General features: G+C 42.7%; 1 protein-coding gene across 4 annotated transcripts in view; it reads left to right on the top strand.

The window, feature by feature from the left end:
* LOC138296303 (uncharacterized) overlaps positions 1-26371 on the top strand; it is a 619236-nt gene that overhangs the window by 400928 nt on the left and 191937 nt on the right. For all 4 annotated transcript variants that reach the window (XM_069235314.1, XM_069235317.1, XM_069235316.1 and 1 more), the window contains 3 exons: positions 2178-2264; positions 8982-9120; positions 18475-18578. In XM_069235314.1, the coding sequence (XP_069091415.1) occupies positions 2178-2264; positions 8982-9120; positions 18475-18578 (330 nt within the window). The remainder of the gene's footprint in view (positions 1-2177; positions 2265-8981; positions 9121-18474; positions 18579-26371) is intronic.

Raw genomic sequence — 26371 nt, 5'->3', positions numbered from 1 at the left:
GCCTGTGTTGGGAGTTTTAGGGAAGATGCCCTGAGTGAGGATGCCATTAACAATGGTAAGAGTGAGAGATTTTCTCCAGAGTGAACTTTGACTTAGGATGATATTAAGATATGTTCATATCAGGTTGCTTTGGAGAGTTGGGTTGTTGGTGAGATCTGTGCCAGAAAGGGCTTTGAAGGATGACCAATTCAAAATGTTATAAGAGGAGGTAGGTTTACAAGGAGAAGCAGGCTTGATATTGTAGATGTGCTGTCAGATCTGTATTTTTTTTTTACTGTAAAAATCGTTGACGGCATTGCACTTATCTGTGGAGCGTGAAATTGGAGGGTGAAGCAGAGGATTGATACAATGCTTGATTTTTTTGAAGCTTCATAAGTGGTGTTCGGTTAGTACTTGGCTTTATCTGATGTCACTGAGTCGTCTGCATGTTGCCTGTACTTGGATATTGACATGTGTCAGACGTGCTGCTGGTTTCACAGCTATAACAAATACTTGCCAAAAATGAACATCGATCATCACAAGCTGCCAAAGGAAAAAGTTAAATTAAATGTGGCTGATGGTTATACACCTTTTGCCATTTATTAACTCACTGATGACAAATAAGTGTGAGATAACAAACAAAGATAAAGAGGCAAGCAACTATAGTTGGCCTACAACCAGTGAAGGACCTGTAAATGCCAGTAAGATGTTCTGAATCTGGACCAATGAACTACATAGAAGTTTTATGTAATTTTAAGACAGTATTTAATGTTTGCTGCTGTCACCTTCATATTGCTGCTTTCAACTTCGGTGCATCTGTTTTAGAGCCTATACAATTTACCAAATCAGTTAATCAGCAGTTTAAAGTAAAGATGCCTTTCATTTTTGGCAGCAGACAAAGGGCCTTATTTAGAGTTTAGCATATGGGTTCCTAAGTCACAAAACTGCATTATTTCCTACTGAACCTGTAATAAGGTGGACGGGATATCTGCCATGTTTATGACGGAGTACACCTCTGCCAATCTCCAAATCAGGTTCTGTGATCCTAATAAATCATTGTCTATTAAAATAGTGCACAAATGAGTACTTTAAATAAATAGGTAGTGGCAAAGTCAGTTGTTCTGGTGTGGGCTGCCCGGACAATGCTTATTTTGTCATATGTTTTTATAAAAAATGTATTGTTAGGGAGGGTGCTGGACCCTCATCAGTCTGAAAAAAACAGTGGCTGAAAGCAAGAATATTTTATTTTGTCTCTAAAAGCACATATTGTTATGGTAGGCCCTGGCAATCAAGGAAACTAGTTTATGTAAGTATTCATGAAAGGGCACATTACCATCCCCCACAGTGAAGAAAGCCAACGGCAGAAACAGGCTGACCCATTACTCCATGTTGTATGCTGTACCAGTTTGTATAAAAATGTGAATGTCACAATACCAGACCATTGGATGAAGGTGGCTAACAGAAAGCCTATTAATAAGTGTATTGCACATATATTTTTTAGCAAAATCAACAGGTCTTAGCTAACGCAGATCTAGAAATAAAGGTTATTTTAAAAAAAAGAGACACAGAGCCATCTAGTTCAACATGCATGTGATGTAGTGTCTTGTAGCACCATCATGTTGAGAGGGCAAGTCAATTCTCTCTGCACAATGGGTGAAATGATGCCGCGACCTACAGGAGTTAGACATATGCAAAAAGCAAACAGAAAGTGCAGTGCAAACCCGGGTTTCTAGGTTCAGGTGCTTTGTTGCTGGACTAACTTAGACGATCTGTTCAGGAGGTTGGGGAGGGAAGGGTGAAGCGAGATCACAGAATCTCAGTTCTCTTTACTATAGAGTGGGCTTCTTTAGCGGGCAGTAATTGCAGCTTCTAATGACACAACCTTGAAGGGGAACAGAAAAAAACTACAAACAGGTTTATGGTCTTATCTGCAGGGGTCTGCGGCTTCAAATTGCACTGCAAATGAAACGGCCTGTTGTTTCCTCAACCCGCATTTTGAGTGTGATGTCCAAGCGCGGAGGGCGGGGCCGGAGCAGCAGTGACTGCAAGGGCTACCTGCTGGGTCCTAATTGGTCACTGCTGTCTTTAATGGCTTCCTGTGGCTGAGTGTTTGCTTGTCATTTGTTCGGTACTGTTGTTCCCTTGTTTCTGAAAAGTTTAAAGCTGACCAAAATATTGTCTTGTTTTCTTCCTGTCAGGCTACCTCTGAACAGCAGCTGCCCCACGTAAAGCTCTCCCACGATCTGAAATACTTAGAGACAGTCCCAAAGTCAAGTAACTATCTGGTATGATTCACCATGCATGATTCTTTTCCAATTATTGTCTTTTTGTACTTTCACCTCTATGACTGAGAAAACAAATATCTCCGAGTTAAATTAAGTTTACGTATGTCGAACAGTTTTCATTGTGCACGTTAAGATCGTTTTATGAAAGCTCAAAAGGGAAAAACACGGAAATTACATGTCATGTTTTTAAGTGCAATGTGGAGGTTGTGCATGATTTTACGTTGTGGTTTCTCGGCACCGACATATCGCTGTCTTTGTTAGTAGAGAGGAGAAGATCGTGTATAACAGGTGAAAAAATATGTTGTCTGCTAGTTGGCGGGCTGTTGCACTGTTTTCAGGGGGACAACCTGTTAACTTTCAGTATAAACTGTACGGCAGGTATACTGTACAGTGTAGTAACTAAATTGTTGACCATGGAATAGGACTGAAGATCTGTCCTGGGCTCCCTAACTTGGACTCATGATGTAATCCTGAGCAATTCACTTTGTATGTCTCAGTAACATTACCTGCAAAGTAGGGGTTCTTTAAGCCAAGCAAAGCGCCAGGGTATTAGGCCAAAAACAGCCTCTGAGTATTCTGCCACAAAACAACAGTGCTTATCTTAATATAAGACTCAAAATAGCATGTCAATTACAAAACATAGGACTTTGTGCCTCAGAGCAACGTCTATAAAACAGCACCACCGCAGGCAGATTATCTAGTTGGTTCCCTGCACTATATTAAAATGAAACATTCCAATTCAGTACAAAATGGTTGATATGTTTAGCGATGCCTCTGTAAAATATCAGTTTTGGTAGGTTTTAACAGACTGTAAGGCCCATATTTCAGGAGAGGTGTCGTTGCCTTAGCGTCATTTATTTTGACGCTGAAAGCGGGGCTAACTTAACTCCATATTTATATTTTGACGCTAGACCCGCCTAGTGTCAAAATATTGGTGTTAGAGCCATTTCTAGGAAGCGCTAACCCACCTTGAGTCAAAGAGATGTAGAGTAGGCGTTCCCTTCCTAAAAATGTGGCTAGCGCCTGAACGCCATATTTAACACCCGACACAGAAACGATGTGCAACTAGGAGGCCTAAATAAAGGTGCTAAGCCCAATTAGCGTAATTATTTAACGCCCGGTTAATGTGCTGGCAGGCCCATTTCCATGAGGAAACACCATGGAATGGGCGCAAAGATGCCCACCCCAAGCGTCAGCATCACCACCACCCACACCACAGGGACACTACAGGAGGAAGGAGCCCATCCCTGGTAAGTTGCAGGTAAGTGTATGTGTGTGGTGTGCCACTGGGGGCCCCTTACATGGTGCCCCCTGGCTGGCACTGGGTATGTTGGGCTTGCCCTGGGGACACTGATCCCCTGTGGTGGGCACTAGGGTAGTGATAATGACTTCTGTCTGTACTTAGACAAGAGTCATTTTTTGGCTGCTTGTGTGTCAAAAAATGACACTAGGCTGACTAGCGGCAGATTTATTTGCCACTAATCAGCCTACTGTCATTTTTTAACCACTAGCGCCATTTCCCCTAACGCCATTCCTCACTGGCTAGCGTCTTTTTGAGACGCTAGCCTTTCCTTAGCGGCATAGTGCGCCATTTTTTAAATATGGAGCATGGATGGCATTAGGGAATGGCATTAGCTTGCGTTAAAAAAAAATGACGTACAACTGCGCTAGTGCAGTTGTGCGCCATTTTTCGTAAATATGGGCCTAAGTCTTTCTGGAATGACTGTCAACGGCACCTCTTTACAAAACGCAGTCCAAAAAACTGAATACTCTATTAGAAATACTTGGGGGCTGGAAAACCCATATTCATGAAGAAAGCTTTGCTCCGCAAAGGAGTTTGATTGCAGATGACAGTAACTGCAAAGGTACCCGTAACCTTTCTGATGTCAGTCCCAGACCTGGTTGAAATTGTGAAGGTCGCTATTAATTTACAAAGTAATAACACAACAGTACAAAAAATATACATTAAAACGTGCATGGCATGACCCAGCAACCTTAATATACAAATTAATGAAGACAGGAAAAGTAGGCTGAGCATGGGCAATAACAGGACCCCTTACACTTTGTGAAATAAATAGAGACCCAAGTTCTATATGTACAAGAACAAGAAACAATGAATGTTTTCATTTTACATTACACATTCATTAAAATTGATCACAATTTCACTCAAACACAGGAATGTAAGATATGTAAAAACAGCAACTTACACATTAAATACTTAGATCAATCAGAATTGTTCTAGCAGCAAAACATCTTGACTTTTTTAAAGCCAGTATTCCTTCAGCCCAAAACCCATATCAAAGTTTTTAAAAAAGACGAGCCAAGATGCTTAACAGTCTTTAACTCCACATGCATGACCCTTAAAAAGATTGTCTAGGATGGAAAAAAATCATCCTTGTGCTCGAGCGCCCATACTGTCTTTGAACACCCATACTCTTAGGTTGTTTTTTGGCAACCACCCTTACATGCCGCATCCTGGACCAGATTCTCCCTTTTGCCCCAGGACCCTAGGCCCAGGGGACAAATAGTTCAGAAGCATGGATCCCAGTCTTATGTCCCAGTGGCGTAACATAAGTGCCACAGACCCTGCGGTGGTGCAGGGGGGTCCCGGAGCTCCAGTGGTCCCCCTCAGCAAAATTAATAGGTGATCGGTTGGGAGAGAGGCCCCCATCATGTACTTTGCATGGGGGGCCCTCAAGCTTCATTACGCCATTGATGTGTCCCTCAAAAGTACAAACCTCTCTATAGCACACCTTGGAGGCAAAATTGCTCATGCAGGGCCTCAAAATAGTCCTCAAGATGTAAAGTTCCCTAATCGTATTACTAGCCCAGCCATCCCCCACGACCAAAGAGGAAGTAATAATACTCAAATAAATAAACTCTCCAAACTAAACCCAGCTCAACTAGTGTAGGAAGCTGGCTATCTATGCTGTGACCCAATGTAGGGGATCACTATGCTGATAGTCCTGGGCAACCCTTATTGGTTTACAGCGGTAAAAATGACAAACCCTAAAGCTCTCATGCATGGTAGTGTGGTGGAGAAGTTAGACTTATCAGAGGGTAGTGCTGATCGTTTGTTGGACGCCCAGTCAATAAATGAGATACACACTCAAGAAGCAACTCAAGACCAATTGGTTAGAATAATGGCTACTTTGTTTGCATTATGTATAAACACCAGAACATATGCAGAAAATTAACTACTGTTAGAGTTCTGAGAACGATTTGCAAGTAAGTAACACTCTTTGTAGAAAAATGCACTTTTACGCAGCACAGGTTCCAGAGTACTGCGTCTGCTTAGGAGTTTTTGTAGTCAGTTCTCAGGGCCTCCCCATAAGTAGTGGGATGCTGGAGGTGCAAAGTTATAGACAAGACCAGAAGTTCAGGTTTACCTGCCCAGGGGTGTCCGGGTGCAGTAGTTTTGGTTGTGTTGGGTTCTTGCAAATCGAACGCTTGGCGACAAAGGAAGCCCCCTGAAAAGAGAAAGCAAGGGTGGACTTGGGGACAAGTCTGGGAGCTCCCAACAGGGGGGCTCGGTCAGTGGGTGTCCAGAAGGAAGGGGGCACCATTGGAAGTCATGGACCCAGGCCAGGGCGCTAGGGTGCAGTGGATCTTTAGCTACAGTGCTCTTGCATCAAGACACACACGGTTCCTTAGGGGACCTGCAGATGGAGAGACAGACAAGGCAACTGGATGGCTGTGAAGGTTGTCCTCTGTGGTGCTAACATGCCTCGCTCGCAGGTCTTCGTTTCTGCTGCTGTGGTCGGGGTTGGGCTTCAACAAGCCTTGGTTTGTGCAAGAGGTCTAGTAGCCTAGGCATCAGTGCAACTTGGCTCTGGGGGATCCTCGGGTTTCCTCTTTTAGAGGGGAGACAGGACTGGCTTCTTGGAGCAAGGTGACCTTCTCCTGGATGACTGCTGCAATGGTGGCCCCTGGGGTCAGCAGGTCGGTGAACTGCACATTGCGGTTGCTACCTGCGGGAAGCAGGGAAGTGGATCCTATACTCCAAGAGAGATGCTGATGGGCTAGTGAAGTGCTGGAGAACCTCAGAGGCTTTTGGAGCCCCCACAGCTGCAGGACAAGTTGTGTTGTCGTGATTGTTGGCATGGCATCAGGTAAGCAAGCAGGGTTTAATGCCAAAGGTTTACCAGGCATCCACAGGTCTCGCTCTTCCGGTTCTTCTGTGTCCTCTTCTTTTGTTGTCAGGTGAATCTGGCTTCTGGTGTCGGGGAGCTGCCTAAATACTAAACTTAGGGGTGTTTTAGGGGAGTGTAGAGTAGTAGCCAATGGGCTACTTACCCTTGGGGGGGGGGGTCTACACCCAATATAACCACTTCCTGTGGGGAGTGGGCATATTCCTATCCCAAAAGGCCTAGTTCCAACCAAAACCAAGATGATGGAACCCTTCTTTAAGTGTCCACCTCCGGTAGCCTACCTTAGGAGCAGGGTTAGGCTAGAGATGGTACATGCCTGCTGACTAGGTAATTTCCAGCTTTTCTGAGTGCCAAATGGGCTTCAGGGCAGGGAGTGGCTACACCCAGGACTGGGGAAGTAGGAGGGTGTGCATACCAAAGGCGGCAGGTTCCTTGAAGATCCCAGCCTTGGTATGCAGATCTGCTAGCTATCCTGCTGGAGTGAGTGGTGCCATCGCTCTCCGGAGCAGGTATTGTTTCTGCCCTCTGTAAGCATGGGCTGTCACCTTCATGGGGTCTGAAACATGTCTGGTGGTGGCAGACTGGACCAAACTAGTCAGTTAGCACACCAAGAGACTAGTGGGGGTCAGGAGGCACCGCTGAGAGTTATTAAGACAGTGTGTTTGATACCAAACACCTTAGGGTTCAGTGAAGCCATTATGTGTCTGGGTCACTCGTGTTGACGAGTGTCTAGCACATACCTTAGAATGGCTTTCCTGTTCACTTGCAGTGCTCAGCAATGGGGCTGAGCATCACAGGGCCATATCCACTCCTGTAGATAAGTCCACACACTAAGAGTCCTTCAGCCTGCCCTAGGGCTCTTAGGCCTTCCTTAGGGGTGTCTTACATACACTTAGCTGCAGTGATAGGGGCCTGGCACACCAAGGGTTCGCCATGTGGGTGTTTTCTCCTGGTTTGTACCAGGTCATGCAGTCTGTGATCATGGCCGTGCATTTCTTGTTTTTATGGGGGTCCCTGAGGGTGGCACAATCTGTGCTGCAGCCTTTGGGGACCCTCTCCTCCACACAGGCCCTCAGTTCCTGCGGTACCACTTAATAACGACTTACACTGGTGGTGGAACGTGCCAACTGTGCACCATGTTCCCTGTTTTGGGGAAGAGCACTGGCACTGGGGGCCTGTTTAGCAGGAACCCAGTATACCTCAGTCAAACAACCTCAGTACCAGTGGGTCAAAAGGGGAACTTTCCTACAGCTAGCATGTATTTCCTCTGCATTCTTCCCCCAAATGGCAACTTAAAGTGGGTACAGTCAGTTGGTTTTTAACACAAAGGTGTGTGTTAGGTCTGGGATGCATTGAACGGGCAGGCAAAGAGATCTGCACCTGAAGCCCTCCCCAGACTTTATAGACTCACTTGACGCCCCCTTACAACCTCTCACATGCACCAATAACCAGATTCTGGTCCTCTTCCCCTCCTGCCGACGACAGTCATTTACTACCAAAGGTAAAACCCCACACCACATAAGAGCGGGAAGCACACTGTCCAATGCACACTCTAAATTGACCCTTCCAGTGACCTAGTGAACATCCACTCCTGCCCAGGCTAAGGATTCCAGCACATATGTTTTTCGGTTGTGGGGGCTGGTGCTACCATTCACTCTGTCTGAGTGAAACCACCTGCACATCTATCTTTTGTGGGCAATTCTTGGCAACCGCCCAACCAGACACAGTATTCTAAATATTCGCCCCTACACATCATGGACCCAGAAGGTGGATTCTAATAAAGACAGTGGCTAAAGCCAGCTGCTCACAGAAGTTTTTTGCCTACTTTTGGAAAGACAATGAATGAATATAACAGGCAAATCCTCTTATTTTTATGAATGCCACAGGTAGGAATATAACATTAATTAGTCAAGAGAGGGATTATAATCTGCCACAACGGCAACTAAAACACATCTTCCACATTCCACTCAGAACAGGATTGAAGCTGCCAAAATCCTAGCATGTTCATGTACACATCTGTGCCCCATACAAACGCACACTTAGGCCCATATTTATACTTTTTTAGAGCTGCATTGACGTCATTTTTTGAAGCAAAAGTGGTGCAAACGTTGAAAATATAATTGTATTTTGTAAGTTTGCGCAGCTTTTGCGTCAAAAAATGATGTAAATGCGGCGCAAAAAAAGTATAAATATGGGCCTTAGATCTCTCCTCTGCAACAATGCTGCCCATATGCAGAGGGCCCCACTCTCCTAAGAGCAGTTGTTTAAACACGATGTTATGTCCTAAAATCTGTTGTCTAAAGAAGAAGTTGTATCTTACACCTGTATTAGTTGTGAACTACTCCTGAGTTTACAAGACTGATTGACAAGTTTTTTTTTCTTTGAGTAGTTGTGTCTTACTCCAGACTTAAATGTGGCCTACTCATACATTTCCAGGAGTAAGACATTGTTAGTCATAGCGCTGATTCTCAAAGTATTTTTTCTGTTTTACTACGAGAAATCCATAGGGAGAAAATAACAATGTAGATCACTAGTATTGTCTAATCATCTCAATCCTTTTCTTTAGATCATCGGACTACGGGACGAGCTCACCAGAAAAGGAATCCTCAAGAGCAGGGGAGATTTTGAAGTATTTCATCACTTGATACAGGCTGCAGATGAGGGTGCACAGCTCAAGGATACACTTCATGATGTGAAATCAAAGAGTTCGGTTTTCTATATATTTTTATTTTCTTATTATTACTCTTGCATTAAAATGTGTTGGTGCTTCTCACCCTTAGGAGGGAAAGTTTAGAAAACATAAAATCTGTGTAAGAAGATTACATCTCTGAAAAATGGAGAGATTACAAGCTCTGTCTATTTCCATCTGCTTACAATCACAAGCACAGTCTTCTAAACTGACTCATGGTGGAGAAACATAAGTGTATCGGTCAAACACAAAAATGAGGAGACATGCTTCATCCTGGCCAGGGACCCCAAGTGCAACTCTGTGCTTTGTAATTGTCCAACTGCTAGCACTGAGAACTAGGTAGGCCTACCTCATTGTCACGCAGAGGCCTTGAGTCTAATGCCTTGTTATATTCTGAATTATGGAGGCTCTGTACACCTGCTGGTCACCACAGGCCCACTGTATGGCCGTTATTAAGCAGTTAGTTTGTTAATAGAGGGCAAAGGATAGGGTGGGATTGAGACAGAAAATAGGTCCGGGTACCAAATTAAAAGTTGCCCCCATTAGTATATCAAATAGCTAAAAATGTGGCCCATATTTCTAGATTGAGGCAGTTTTGAATTTGCAAAGCCACTCTTTGTAAGTGTGTTGCTAGGTATGGAAGATTTGAAGATGATGCAGGTAACTTCTGTATTAATATCATGGAAATCAGCAGTAAAAACCGGCCCAGCAGACAGTAAAACAGGCCAACGAAAAGGCCAAAGAAAGGCCCACACTCTGGCCTGGCAGACCAGGTCATCGGGCGCTGTCTAATTGCCCTCTGGGCCAGTCCGAGCTTGATGAAGGGTTATATTTGTGCCCTACAATCTCCTATCGGCATACTGGTTTTAACTCACAGCTCAGCTTTTACCATCATTGTGTGTCTCTGCACATGCCCGTGTGAACAGCAGGAGATACTCTTATGCAGTGTCTTGCTCTTCAATAGATAGTTACTGTAAGCCCCAACGATAAAGCCTCACAGTGTAAAATGGCATCACATTGTAGAGCACAAAGTAGGCAGATTCATGTTTTGCATTTAATTGACACTCCCAATGTTGTTTTCAGCATCTAATAATATTTTTTTATTCTAAACATCTGCCTTCCATTTACTTATTTAAATCATAATTATGGATTATGAACAAGTCTTCTTTTCATATTTCTCAAAGTCCCTTCTTCCAAAACCATACAGTGTTCTCCTTTGAGAGAAGATGGTCTTTCCACCATACCTAGCCCCTTTGTCCCAGAAATCCACAGATACAAAAACATCTATATATCACCCCTCTTTTGCCGAACTCATATTCAGTTAGGAAGACTGCAACCTACATACACCCTTAAATAATATTGCCACATGTTACTCCTCAAAAGTAACCTTCCGGTGTCCTATTCTGTCTTTTAGCTACGGTAAGAGGTGAAAAATGCTTACTTGTAGTAAAGCTTCAATTTCTTACTAGTAATCTCATTAATACAATTTATTATGCAATTCTATTTAGAAGCCTAAAATACAGAAGGTATAACCAGTATGCCAGGAGGTCCTCAAAGAGTAGGGTACCCACAAGTGCTAAGCCCCACAGGCCCAGAAGGGACCTAAGGAAGTCAAAGGCATGCCAGTCAAGGAACCCATAGCCAGTGACCTGGGAAAAAAGAAAGACAAAAAGGACCACAAGGGAGCAGCAGGAAAATCCCCAGCAGAGCAGGCCTGTCCAAGCAAAAACAGGAACCCAGTGGCAAGACCACTACCAATCCTCTACTTTTGGGGATTGAGTGGCAGAAAAGACTAACAAAAAGGCTAGGAGGCAGCTGAGAACCAAGATCAAGGCCCTCACAACAAATCCAACACAAGCACCCTATGGAACACGGCCAGAGGGCCACAAACCTGGACCACAAATGGGGGCTCTATAGCACACCACCCTAATGCTAGGTATCAGAGGCAATCCAAAGGTGAAGCCAAGAAAACAATTATCCACAAGGCAGCATATAAGTGTCCAACCCAAATAAGGGTGAAACCTAATGCAGTGGTTCAAGCACTCAAGGGGAAAAAACAAAGAAGGCCTAGCGGGGTAGAGCGTCCCCCACAAAGACGAAGAACTGGCATGCCTCAGAAGCAAAAGAGCTGACATGGAGATACACATGCACATCATACACCAAAGGTGCATATACCCACACCAAAGATATGGTCACCTAAGTACAGGAGATTCAGGAAAGAAGTCCAAATGGGCAGAGTAACACCGGAAAACCTTTTCAAGGAAACCAAACAACCACACCTTGCAGACTTAGCCCCAGATCTGTGCACAGCCAGAAATACAGGGAAAAAACATTACCAGATACCACACCAAAGAGATGCAAAGGCAGAGAAAGTTGATGCCATCAACAAAAAGGAAGCAATAGTATGCAAAGCTGACCAAATTCAAACTCCAAGAAAGTGCACAAGGAGAGTCCACCATAAGAACCCACACAAAAAAGAAATTGTGTAAGAGGAGGACGCACACGAAGGCACTCTAAATCTCAACCTGTAAGGCTTGACAAGCAGAAAGCACCATAATATGCCTGATGACCATCAAAGAATGAGCCAACAACTTAACCCCAGCACACTGCAGGAACAGTATGTATCCTACACAGGGCACAAGCCCCAGACACGGATTAACCACAGCCAGAATTGCATACCCCTGCTGAGAGATCCCCAACACAAAAGGGGGGGAGCAACTGAGGCTGTAGTAGTAATAATAAATAGGCAACCCCAAAACCGCTTACAACACCTTCAAGTACTCACAGGCCAACAGCAACAGATGGAGGAGGGATCAAATGAAGAAACAAAAAAACAGTTAGGGCCTTCAGTGTACCAGACACTCCAAATTCCATGTGCATTATGGAGCAAGGGTACAAAGCAACAGTGGAGCAGCATGCAACACACAGTGTATACAAGTACCCAGTTCCAAAAGAGAGCAAGAAGAGAGAAAGATATGAAATGTTCAGCCTAGACTTTGACAGCACATGATAAAACTGAAGTCATAAAGGTATCAACACACCTTGTGGGACAGGAATGCAAGTAATACCCCAGAGCAAAATCATGGCAAGTAGAATGTCTAAGCCAGCTAATTTACCAGGAAGCAGATAGAGTCTCCCCAACAAGGTAAAATCACATGAGTTGGCAGGTCCCATTAATGAAAAGCCACTTCCACTCTGGAAGTGTAAAATAAACTTATGTTCCCAACTTCAACAGCTCCCAGAAACCAATGCAAAAGCAGGGCGGAGGGTCATGAAGATGCTATAAGGAACAAATGGGTAGCAACCACAATCCCCAAGCCTAATAGGAAGCAAGAGAACCAAACCCACAGGAGAAGAAGAAAACACAAGGAACCTCAGACAAAACAGGACAGAGATGCTTGGAACAAAAACCACAAAACAGGAAGAGCAGGAAAGATCACCCTAAAACACTTGCAGAAAAATGGGTGGGAGTGGACCAGAAGCCCAATGGAGAAGGCTGAACTACCACCCTTAGAGGCAAAGTGCGTGGAGCAAACACTAAGGGGCATATTTATACTTTTTGATGCAAAACTGCACTAACACAGGTTTGCATCAAAAAGTTTAGCACCAGCTTGTGCCATTCCTGAGCGCCAGCTGGGTGCCATATTTAAGGAATGGTGCAACCTGGTGCAAAGGGTGGGCTAGTGTAAAAAACAAAATGATGTTAGCCGGGTGGGGGTGGCGGTATGGGAGAAGGGGGTTTTGCACCAGAAAATGACATTAGGCTGGGTAGAGGCAAAATAAAAGCCTCTAACCAGCCTAGCATAATTTTCTGTCACAAAACAATCCATACCACATGACTCCTGACTTAGAAAAGACAGGAGTCATGCCCACCACCCCAATGTTTAGCACAGGGGACCAGTGTCCCGTGGGCATGACCATTGCACCCTGTGCCATGCAGGGGGCACCAATTTGGGCCCCTGATGGTACTTTAATTTAAAAAAAAATACTTAACTGTACTTACCCTACTCACCTGGAATGGGGTCCCCCATCCTCCGGTGTCCTCTGGTGTGGGTGGGGGTGTTCCTGGGGCTTGAGGAGGGCACCTGTGGACCCATTGAATGGTGTTTAACCATGGAAATGGGTCCACAGGTCCCCTAACACCTGGTCTGACCCGTGTTAAATAATGGTGCAAAGGAAGCTTTGCACCATTATTTAGCCCCTCCTCCCACTGTGCTTCATTTTAGCATGGGAGATAAGTATGGGGCTATGGGGTTAGCACCATTTTTTAGATGGGAATGCCTACCTTAAATCTCATTGACGCAAGGTAGGTCCACGCAAAAAATGGGGCAAATTCCAATATTTTGGCATTAAATAAATATGGAGTTAGTTTTGCACTGAATTTGCATTAAAAAATGACGCAAATTCGGCACAAATGAAGTATAAATATGCCCCTAAGTGTGAATCACAAGGGGAAAATCTAAAAAGAAATCCCTAGCCACCACGCCTAAAAGGAAGCATGTACAGTCTCCGACAGAAGGGCAAAATATGCAACAGTCCACACCAGAACACAAGTACGCTGTCTCTTAGCAAAGCCTACCCCCAACACAAGCAGAGAACAGTTATACTCAAATATAACACAAGGACAAATGGGAGGTAATATGGTGTATTTGCCCAGCCCACCAACAACCCTTGCAGGAAACAAAAATAGGTAATGAGCAGGAAGAGCTGCAGGTTGGAACAAGGAGGCAGTGTCTGCATCATAAAAACAAAGCCACTGCAGAATGCACCAAACCCTCAACACAAGTAAAGTTTTTAAAAAAGGGGGGGGTACATGCCTTGAATTACAAACACATAGCAGGTCCAGTCCAAGGCATAGGAGCGGGAGGTCAGCCTACCCAAACCTTCACACAAAACAAAAAACAAAATGAGGACTTGGAAGAAGGTCAAAAACACATCCCAAAAGAACCATGTCACCCTGGATGTACACAATTCTATAATATCCTATGGAAAACGTAATACAAAGCTGAAGACTAGGCTGTCACTTTGAGTCTTGACCTCGAATCTACATTTTGATATATTTTACTTCTTGTGCTAGAATCAATTTTCCAATGGTTCTGGGATTGGAAAGACCTCATCCATCTACCCCAACATATCACCAGGCCACAGGGTGAAGTCAATGATACCTTAAGAACTCAGGAGACAACTAGAGAGGAAGATATGGGCTACATATGGAACAGGCGTACCTGGGATGAAGCAGGCTAATCCTCAGAGTCTGTTTAAGGCGATGACTTTTCCCTGTTCCCTAATGTCGACATGATTCTAGTACTTGCTTCTGGGACGGCCGTTAAAAGTGTGCTTGCATTTCTTGTGCAGATACAGTCCACAAGGCTGTCCCACAGAAGTCCTTCTAGTAACCTAAGCTCTATCCTTCACTGGGGTTGGTCTCTACTTCTTGCATTCACAGACTAGTGGCTCACACATGCAGGCAGGTCTTCTTCTGTACGCTGATAAGCAACAGCAGTGCTTCCAGAGTCCGAATTCAGCCCCATTCCAAGTCAGGGACAATTGAAAATAGCAGAGGTGGCCTCCTAGGTGGTCTGACTTTGCACTCACTTGTGTGCTGAATCACCGTGGTCTGTAATAAAGTGCTAAACAACTCACCAATCACAGGAGCTTCTACCTTTGGCCAGGTCTGGCCAGCTGGGGCATCTGAAATGCTAAAATATTGAGGAGCTCCAGCAGTCCTTTAGATGGGTAACTTTTGGGTGATCAGCTCATGGCGAGGTTATGTAACTTCAGTGTGATCAGCTCATGGCCAGGGCACGTATCACTTTATCCTCGCTGAGACCAGTTAGACCAGGATCAAGTGGAATGCATATTGCTCTAGATGAGAAGTCATATACTATCATAATAAGAATTCCACAAGAACTTGGAGCAGGAAGAGGATCAATCTGATAGGAAACTATAGCTACCTTCAAAGAAATGGTGAGCTACCTCTCTCCACCCACAAAGACAATTGTTTTTTGGGAGTGGTTCAGGGAAATATGTATGTGGAGGCACTTAGGTCCACAATCTATGACCAGAGCAACAAAGAGTTTTCAGCCTTCATTTCCAACAGCTACTCGAGTGGTTTGTGAGGTCGTCGAACTGGACTACAAACCGCACCTTGAACAAGTGAGGCCCTAAGCTCTTGAATGTTCAAACAAGAGCATACAGCTAGTTCTTAATAGCAGCCCAGTTCTGTGGCTTAGGCCCATATTTATACTTTTTGACGCACAACTGCGCCAACGCAGTTGTGCGTCAAACATTTTAACGCCGGCTAACACCATTCCAAAGCGCCACGCGGGCGCCTTATTTATTGGATGACATTAGCCGGCGCTGCGGACTGGTGTGCGTCAAAAAAAATGACTCACACCAGGCAGCGCCGGCGTAGGGGAAAATGGAGCTTGGGCGTAAAAAAATGGGGCAAGTCAGGTCTGAGGCAAAATTTTGGCCTCAACCCGATTTGCGCCATTTATTTTGACGCCCAACCCCCATTGAAATGACTCCTGTCTTAGCAAAGACAGGAGTCATGCCCCCTTGCCCAGTGGCCATGCCCAGGGGATGCATGTCCCCTGGGCATGGTCATTGGGCATAGTGGCATGTAGGGGGGCACAAATCAGGCCCCCCTATGCCACAAAAAAAATACGAAAAAAAATACTTACCTGAACTTACCTTAACTTCCCTGGGATGGGTCCCTCCATCCTTGGGTGTCCTGTTGGGGTGGGCAAGGGTGGCAGGGGGTGTCCCTGGGGGCATGGGAGGGCACCTCTGGGCTCCTTCTGAGCCCACAGGTCCCTTAACGCCTGCCCTGACCCAGGCGTTAAAAAACGGCGGCCATCAGGCTGGGCGCCGTTTTTTAAGGCCTGCCCCGTCCTGTGCGTCAAAATGACGTCACAGTATAAATATGGGGCACAGGCCTTAAAGTCATTTTTTGGAAGGGAACGCCTACCTTGCATATAATTAACGCAAGGCTGGTTCCCCCTTCTAAAAAATGACGCACATGGTGGAACTTTGACGCCCGCGGGTCGGACGTCAAAGTATAAATATGGGGCAGTGTTTGCGCCGAATGTGCGTCAAAACTTTTGACGCACATTCGGCGCAAACAGAGTATAAATATGCCCCTCAGTTTATTGAATGCTCATTCCTTTTCTCTTTGAGATGGGTAAGGACTGCCCCAACTCCCTCTTCAGAATCATACATTTGGATGATGAAGGCTATATCAAGACTATAGCAAGGAATCTTCTGGAATGGGTGAAGAACACAGTGTGTTCTTGAGATAATTAAATGTCTTCTGACTCTTGAATCCAGAACATTTTCTGGGCCCTTCTTAAAAGTCAGAGCTATTAAAGAGTCAACTATGGTCCCATAGTTGGCTTGAAAGTTCCAGTAATACCCAGTGAGACTCACATTGGCTCTCTCCTAGGTCTGGGCAGTGGGATACACCTAGTGCAGTACTGGATGGGCCTTTGCCTACACAAGTCAAAACTTTCCATTGCAGACTTGGTGCTGCTAAGGGGGACTTCAACCATTATTAATATGCCCACTGGGGCTAAGAGGTGTGGACCTTTAGGGTGAGAAAGAAATTAATTAAGAACTCTGATCAATCAACAACAATTACTTATCAATTCCCTTGAGTATGAGTCAATAACAAGAGTTTTGGTTTTAGCTTAAAGCATTTATTAAAGATATAGGTGTCTCAATCTTTATTCAGCATAGCATAAATAAAGAAAGTTACAGAACATAACATAAAGTGTTCCATATAATCTACTCCCTATTCTAAATAAACTTAAGCCTAGGTTGGAATCTCGATAGAATCCATAAAGAGATCTAGCACTTGATATGAAAGCATATAAAGGAACCTCCCATAAAGAGATGTTTGCGAGATCCTGTGAACTTTTTAGCTAAATCAAAGTAAGTAAATAAATGTCACCGTAAATCTAAGATGCAACAACAAAAAGTCGAAGTCAGAATGTTTCAGAGTCAGAGTGCTTGCTCTCAAAGAAAAGGCTCTCTATCTAGTCTGGGAACACACTTTTCTAACATTTTATAACATTGTTTACTGCAACAATTGTTAACTCCGGGTAATTTTCACATCCAACCAATTAAAATGGATGTCTTCATGAAATCAAGACAGCTTATGTTTGAAATTTTAACAAAAAGCATTCTAAATACATGATACATTTAACTATTCTGTAATTCAATCTTTGTAAGATTAGGACTTCATCCCACTGTAGGAAAGTCCATGAAATAACAACAAGTCTTAGTAAGAACAATTCAATTCAAATATAGTCATTGCCGTTCTCATACAGGTTGCTGAAATACCTATCCATGAAGAAACAAGAAACAACATTTAAGATTAGTTCTAACATTGCAAGCGTTCTACATGTGTCAACCGGATAAGAAGCTGTTTTTAACAGTCCATCTAGTCATGCAGTTGCTACCACAGAACTTTTCCATCATGAAAAGATATACACTTATGACAATGTCATCGGTCAAACTAACAATATGAATAGGAAAGAAAGGAGGAAGAATGAAATATGCTTATCAGCAGTTCAAATAAAGTGCATGTTCTCTGTGCAGTCTTCGAATGCAAAGCCTCATTTGAAAGCAGACCCATAACTAATTCTAATGCAGGTTAATAGTATAACGTTTTAAATCAGTAAAACACACTTACATTATCTTAAGTGGCCAAGAGAGCACTGGCACTAGGTTACAAGAATGTCCTTTTCAACCCCTGTATCTCAAACAACACCTTCTCTCAGTGCCTCAAGTTATCTTACCAGGTATTTGCAGAACACAGTAATATTGCCCAGATAAAACAAACCCAACCTTTCTAGGCCAGATATGTGGTTGACTACTGTGATGTCACAAAGGCTAATGGAATTTCTAACTCGTGCTTAGTGCCAGGCTAACATAGATAGAGCTTACAAACCACCATGTACCTTCAATCAGATCTGTGAAGAACGTTGCTAATGCTTCTTTTAAAAATGAAGGCCTGACCTGATTTCTTCAAGTAAAGAAATCTTTACCCGAGTTCATGGTTAGAAAGTTTTATTTGTCACGTAGAGGTCTGAATCAGAGCAATGAGGACGTCTGCCTTCTCAGCAAGCAGGCCACCGACTTTATAGCTGTAGTAGGTAGGGCCCCACACCTCACAGCGCATGCGCCTAGTGGTGCTACTGTACACTTAGAAAAGGATAGCATTGGACCTCAGAGTAGTATACTTCGGTAGCGTTCAGTACTTAACAGCATTGCCGATTTATTTTGATAACATTTTAATAAAATCTTCACACTTAGCCACATAAGACAGTCACCTGTGTTGTGAAATATATTTTTGTCTTTACAGTGACACTGTCTAAGTCTTTAACTTCGTTTCGCAACACAAGAGACAGCAAACAACAACTATTCTATGACCCATCAATCAAGCAAACACAAGGCCAGCTGGATAATGTGAGTAAATCTTCTCTCTTTTTAAAAAGTCTCAATCTTTCCAATGTACAAACACTTTTCAGATGCCTGGCTTGATAGGACAGCAGCTGCTAGAGGAACGATATCTAAGGCTCAAGGAGTGAGCTCTGGGTCAACCTCCTTCAACAATTAGCTTCTTTGTGTCAGCTCTCAACAGCCATTGATTAGAGAGATTGACAATCACATCTTGACTTCAATTGAAAGATTGTTTCTCTCATTATCATGTTAATGGTTGTTCGGTGTATCATTCCACCTCCTGTTGGGTCTATTTCACAGCTGAAAACAACTCAACTATCATACTTTTTTGTCTCCTTCTATCGTTTCTTTCACACATGCATTCTTCATGAATAGCAAATATCTTTCAATTTTATTTGACTGTAGAACGCATTTTTTACTATTTTTTCAGGGATCAAGTGTGATCCTAGTGCTAACTAATGCCCACCCCCTCTCTCTCATTGCTCTACTGTTGCCTGTCCCTTCTCTCTGACAGTTCAAGTCTCACTACCCCCATTCTCTTCCTTTGCCCCTTATTTCTTCTCCTATGAATAATTGTCCCCTCGCTGCTCAATCTCCTTGCCTCCTCTGTCACCTTTACTTGTGCGTTGCCCCCTTTCACTTTCTGCTTTGATGGTTCATACTCTCTGTCCACTGTACCACAGCGTGCTGAGGTACTGGGTTTTTCAGAACCGGTACTGATCCGGTAACCCAGCGGTGCCAGGGTACACCCAAAGACCTCGGGTACTTTCCTGATTCAGACTACAGAAATTCAGAGTCTTCTAGGTGAAGTCAAAGATCGAATTTATTGGCTGCAACCAAGTGACAAGCGTCCTAGAAGTACAACAGCACGATTTGTATGTTCTCAGGAGACTGTGTCTCAATGCAAAGTCAGGTTTCCTTATATACAGTTTTTTAAGCTTCAGGCAAACATTCTTGACATTTTGGTTGGTCATTCACATGTTTTCACTACAAAGGAAAAAACAGTGTCATGATGAAACCTCATATTTCATGTCATCCAACCCATAATAAATTACCCGGCAAGGCCTAGTATTTTACATCAGATAAGTGTGGACCCCCAATAAAAACGGGCACCTCCCCCTCGTAAAGTAAGAAGAAGAAAAGAGCAGGTGCAGGTGTGAGCAAGATTAGGCAGGGTGTGTGAGCGATAATAAGGGTTTTATGGCATGGTGTGCCTTGATGCTATCTGATTCGGCCACTGGGAGAGGGACTGACCAAACAGGTTTGGCCTGAGGCAATGGTTCCAGCTTGCCCAGGTCAGAGAAAAGTCAATCAAGGTGTACGTGTCCTTGGAATCAAATCTGACTGTATTATAAGCCTATGTGAGGGCAACTTTTAAAAATGGGAGCCACGAGTGCAGGACGAAAATGGCGATTTCGAGGTGAAAACGCTGCTGGAATTGAGCGAAAATGCTCATGCTTAGTGTACTAGTCATTATCGGTCTTTTGATACTAAAATCGTACTGCTGTGGCAAAGTAAATTACATGGGTCCAGAATTTTTAGAACCACAAACCCTCCTTTTGCCCTTACATAGGCAATACACCTATTCTCATGCTAATCTGAGTCCAGGTCTATGTTTATAAGGCCATGGAGATGTTGCTGGAGCAAAATTCTAGTACTTGGTAACTCTCTCTGGACAGGTCTCCTCGAACATGAAGTAGCACAAAAGGCCACATATGGCAGGACAAAATAAGGAATACCTCTATCTGCAGTAGGTGGCATAAGATCACATACCCAACAATTAGTGATGTTCACTATTAACTAGTGTTGATGCAGAAGCTGTACAAAAGAATTGCTTACGAATTCTGATCTTCTAACCTGCTCATGTTCAGGAAAAGGGTGAAAAGAGTGCAAAGAAACAATAATAGGAAAAGACATAGGTTGGGAAGTGGGTGCAGAAGTCAATTGAGTAGCGAAAAACAATCCCACCCATAAATGACAACGTCATGTTTAAAAGACACTAGAAAACACGTTATTAAGAACATATAGACAACGGGAGAAAGTAGTGACCACTATCACAAATGAAATCATAATTTTCACAACCCTAACCAAAAAGCAAATCCTAAAATTATCTAGTAACATTTTTAGGGCTCCTCTGCATTTCAGTAATTTTGTATGTTCAGGTGGAACAGTGGTGACTCTCATCAATGCTCTAAGGTGAAAAGGGGGTACTCTTTCCACAGAAAATTGACTTTATTCTGCTTTTACTAAACAGAATAGTACTTTAAAACAATGCCAGCAAAACAATCAGTCTCCTAACACCTAGTCTATACAATCACACGGAAACCTCTTGTGAAACCAACTATGCCCAGAGTCCGTTCAAAAAGCCTCTCTGGCAGGCTCCTATTGTCCATCAAATTTTCTTTTGTTGTTTTCTTTCGCATGGGCCTCTCAATTCAGGCCTCTTCGTGAGAAAAGTACTGCTTAGTTGGAGTGCCCTCCTGGCAAACACCCACAGCTCACTCGAAAGTCTCAATGTCGTAAAGCAATGCACCAGTGTCTCTCCTCTGTGGCAGACATTACAAACAATGTGCTCTTCATTGATCAAGGGCACAAATCATCTTGTGCAGACCCAAGCACCAGTAATTGGGAAATAGCTCAAGCTCAGCAGCACTTTCAGACTCCAACACTCATTATTTAGTGTCAGAGGACGCTCAAGCTGCTCTTTCATGGGCACCACAATATAGTGCCTTTTTCCAAACTTGAAATCTCCGGTGCACTGCCCTTCTTCCGTTGGAGCAAAGAAAAGGGGGGGGGGTGTGGCCAAAACTCAGGCCAAGGGGCTCAAGGGATTGCAAACTGTCAGAGGTTACCAGCACATGACAGGTAGAGAAATGAAACCTCAAAACAGCTCTGCCATCAACAACAGGAATCCTTCTCTTTAGCTCTTTTACACTGAATCTTTGGTTTTGTGATGTCCAACGCCGTCTGATGGAGCAAGTACGATACCATGCGCTGGCGATCGCTGTCCAGCTTTGCTACTTTCTGGGTGCTGAGACTGTAGGGCCAAGACGTCCGTCTTTCAACTGTAGCTGTCACTGATGGGAATTAGGCTTAAATCAATGTCCTGCAGGTTATTATGACTTGATACCCGCAGAATCTAGTGACGTAGGAAGTGTGCCACAGTTGTTAGTTTCCTTCAATTTAGTACAAAAACAGTTCATGGTTTTTAACAAGGGGACTGCAAGCAGGTGGTCTGCAGTCTTCAAAGGAGTAGCCATACACCATGGGCATAAAATACAAAGACAAAGGCAGAAGGGCAAAACAGGGTCTGTAGCATCTTTAATTCAGTTCTCTCCATTATTCTCTGCCATCTATAGCTACATGCGAATTCTATCTGAATGGATTTCCTCACACAGTGGCATTGTCTAATTGGGTAAACACATATTTTCCTCAATGATTAAGTCTAGGTGTTCCTCCTTACCTTAGAACATCTCAATAGAGAAATAACATGATACCGATTATCAGGGACATGTAGAAACCTTCCTTTAAAAACTGTGCATCAGGTGCACTATGCAATACACAGGCTAATAGTCAAATGTGCAAACAAAAAGACAAGAACTAGAGGGTCCTGATATTTGCATGATTAGGACACATCTGATCCCACCAAAAATTAAAGTAGCAGGAACAGAAGGGAACCGAAAACCAAATTGAAATAGACATTGAAAATTCGTCATGTTCAAAAAGGTAAACATAAGATATCTCCTATTGAGATGGAAAACTTGTCTTACTATAATATTGAGTCAGTTAACCAGTCTATCGCTACCCTGACAGTCAGGCTGGAAAACATTGAAGCAGGCCTAAGGCAAATTCTTGAAAACTAGTCTGGTCATACCAAAGGGAATTATACATAACATGGGGGTCCCTGGTACATCACTGCAGTCTGGAAATGTGAACCTGAACAGTACATCAATAATAATAAAAGGGCTGACTGGTGAAAGGAATTCTAAAAAGAGAAATGGGACTAGGACATAGCTAAAATCTCAATAACTAAGCATGATGCGACATTGGTCAGGGGAAGTAACAAAAGAAAAAAATCTATAGGAAGAACAAAAAAAATTCTTTGGGTGATAGTCAGGCATGTGACACAACACCGAGAGTACGGGTGATACACAAAGGCCAAAGTTACACAAATTTTAACTCTACCGTTGGCGACTACACCATATACGGTACTCCTAGCTAATGTTTCAGTTCCTTCTTCAGGAAAAAATTAAAACCTGGTTTTCTTTTAAGGAACGAAAGCCATATGCTACTTAGGAAACAGACCATCATTAACTAATGTAAAATAGAAATTAGGCCACCTTGAGTCACAGATCTATAATTTCATCCTTAGGTCCAATCAAGGATACATAAATGTAGGGCTGCCTGTTCCTTTAAGGGAAGGGGCAGTAACGTGACTAACTGCAGGTGACACACTTTGATCCTGTATATCTCTTTTTATTTTCCTTCAATACCATTATAGCCAAATAGACATGCACTGGTGAAGTGTTGTCTGTTATGTTCACAGCATGAAATATCATTATCTGTGGAATTTAGAAACCAGAACAAGTTCAACCAACTGTTGCGTAGCGATGGGCATCGTCATGACCATCCCCTCACAACACAGGGGAGCTTGTAATAGTATCAAAAGCAGCAACAAACATGCAAAAAAAACAAATAAAAAAAATAATAAAAACGCACAAAACGTCAAGCCATCAGATATACTTGCTGTGTATCAAGCACAAAAAGCATAGACAAAACAATAGCATGTGTGAATAAGCGGTGACACACAACACCATGTCATGTACTTTATGCACTGTAAACCTGCAGCCCAAAACCCAATATTTGGGCCTGTTTAATTTGTTCAGGTTTAAAATCCTTACCCTCCTTTTGACAGTAGATCACCAGGCAATGGAAATCTGCTGTCAAATATAACTTTACTGTTTCTCTTCTAACATACAGGACCAGCAAGAACAATTCATGATAGGACCAAATACATGAAAATAAATTTCCATTACTTAACTGTTACCCTCTTGTCAGTTACTTCGCAACATCAAGCCACCTTAGTTTTACCTTTCTAAAAGTAAAAATTGTTACACTGACACTCCATATTAATTTGGCACCTACAATTTCCACTGTGAAAAATAAGTCTTAATTGGCAAATCGTTCTCATTAAGGCATGTAGCCTTCAAAATTTTAGAAAAGGGGTGCATCTTATTTTTTGTCTAAGACTTAATGCAACACTTCGTTTTCTGTCAAATAAAAGCAACTAGCAGGCATCAATTTTTTTTTTTAGAGCGGAGACACAAATGTATCAGTTCTGCATAGCATTTAACATGATGTTGGGACTTTCGAAGAAACCCGTTTTTTTTATATTTTCCCTTTGGAATTAAGTTCTTTAATTGTATTGATGTTCTTCTGGAGAAACCAGAAATCCCACTTTTAGAGGCCCGTAGGGTCATTCTGCATTTCACAGAGACAAGGCCCTAATTTAAAAGGTCACAAGTGTCAACACGACAGCCTCCTCCATTGTTTATGGGAAAACTAAAGATAGCATCTCAGCAGCATGACTTGAGCCAGCCTCTGTAGCTCTCCTAGCTTCTGCCACTCTGAATCTGTCAAAGACAGTAGGCCTTCCTGTTTTCCTTCTAACCTGCAATAATTCACTCTATTTAAAAAAAAAAAAAAAAAAACATTTTTTTCCTTTTTAGGCGCTAAAAAAAATGATCTCTATTTCCAGATTATTAAACTACATTTACTGTGAATAATTCACAAACCTTAATAACACACATACCAGTTGTTAGAATAAATGCTTGTTGCAATCCCATGCAATGGTACATATTTCATCAACCTCGAATGAATGAACGTCTCAGTAGGCCCAGCTGAAGTTAGAACCTTCAACCTCGATATTAAAACAAGCCTTTGTACTGGCACATTGACTCATTGAATCATAAGAAGGCACAACCTGTAAATATATATCAAACCTAAATGTATGCATTTACTGAAGCCTGAGACACTTTAAAAAGTACTCTGAATGAAAGAAAATGCAGTTTAAACAGTGCTTTTGCCCAAAATCGACTTTGATATTTTAGGCATTATAAAATCAATATCCTACAATTTTCTTGCATAATATGCATTACCAGAATGTCTATTACACAATCCATGAGTCAGCCATTGAAAATATTAACTTATACTTTATAGAAATGAGCTTGTTTGCTCCTGCGCCAAGGGAAAATTGCACATACAAATGTCATTTTAGCGGTGCAGCATAACTTAAATTAAATTTTAATGTTAGGAGGTCATAGTATAGGTATTAAGCTTTATAAATATTAAAAAACGATTTTGAAAGGCACTTATTTTTTAAATAATTGTTCCATAATTAATAATTTTCTTTTTTTTTAAAAAATAAGAACCCAATTATTCTTTTTTTTTTTGTGATAATTCAACATATAAAAGCAAGCTGCATCCCTTGCCTATTATTTGGGATACATTAACTCACAAGCCTAAGCGCATAAGCCTAACTTGAAATGCGTCACATTTTTGCGCCACTTTCATTTAAAAGGAAGGTTATGCAAAATTCCACCCATGTTTAACTGGGAAAGTGCTGGCTGAATTGAACATTCCTATCAAATATACTGCAGCTGAAAAGTTTGCCTGTGAACATCTAATACAATGCATCTAAGAAAAAATGCTGTAAATTTATTTATTTTTTTGCAAAAATAGATAATTTCGTTTTTTTTTGGGGGGCCCTATTTATATCTATTGAATGTGTTTTCTAATTTATTAAGCATTTAACGGCAGTTTTGTATATGTGCACAATTGCTCATTCTATAAATTAAAGAGCAACATATAGCTATGTTAGCACATCACATGGTTCATTTCTGGATTTTTTCTAAGTTTCTACTTAATATTAATTAACCAACATTTTACTTAACAAACTGAAAACATCAAGAAGATCCACAAACACACAATGAGCTCATTTCAGATATAAACAGAAAACACTCAGGACACACAATACAGCGCGCTTTAGCCATTTTTCATAAATAGCGCCGTCGTAATTTACTTACAGAACCGTTTGCAGATCCTAGTTGTAAGTCATATTTACAAGAAAAAAAAGAAAACTTTTCTCAATTATTTCCAAGAATAGCGGACCCATACTTTATTAAACGTGATGGGGCCTACTCCGTGCTTCACATATAGTTCATAGGTTGGAGTTCCAATCGGAGGAACCGGACACGAGTCCTCCAACCGGGAGTCCCTTTTACAACCAAGACAAAACAAATTTCCAAGTCTGCTAAGACCAGGCATCTTCGCTCACTAGTCTAGCTTCAAACTTCAAAGGATTATCGTTTACGATAGTCTCGTGAATACACGAGTCCTTCGGCTTTGGTACTTGCAAGTTCCAAATCAAAGTGATCCCAAAGGGATACCAAACCAAATGTCCAACTAAGGACCAAACCAAGTGTCCAACTAAGGACCAAACCAAGTGTCCAACTAAAGACTGGGAGACGCTCCACTTATACTTAACTGAAAATATCGATGACGTCACCAGAAGACTCGTCTTATCGTTTCGCTCTACCAAACATCAAGGGTCCAAATCAGGGCGATAGCCAGGGCAGCAGTCCTTCATAGCCGTCGGGAAGCGGGGAACCTCGCAGCAAAGACTTTCGGACCACGTCGACATGCAGGGGTCGATGAAGTGGCGGCCTTCCTCCAGAATTTTCACACGAAGCTCCCCACGGACCTCAGGCTTGGACCGGTACCGCTGGTATCGCCCCACG

Source organism: Pleurodeles waltl, chromosome 5, assembly GCF_031143425.1.
Source record: "Pleurodeles waltl isolate 20211129_DDA chromosome 5, aPleWal1.hap1.20221129, whole genome shotgun sequence".
Classification (NCBI taxonomy): domain Eukaryota; kingdom Metazoa; phylum Chordata; class Amphibia; order Caudata; family Salamandridae; genus Pleurodeles; species Pleurodeles waltl.
Note: the sequence above shows the minus strand (reverse complement) of the source record. Positions and strands in the feature narration are given on the sequence as shown.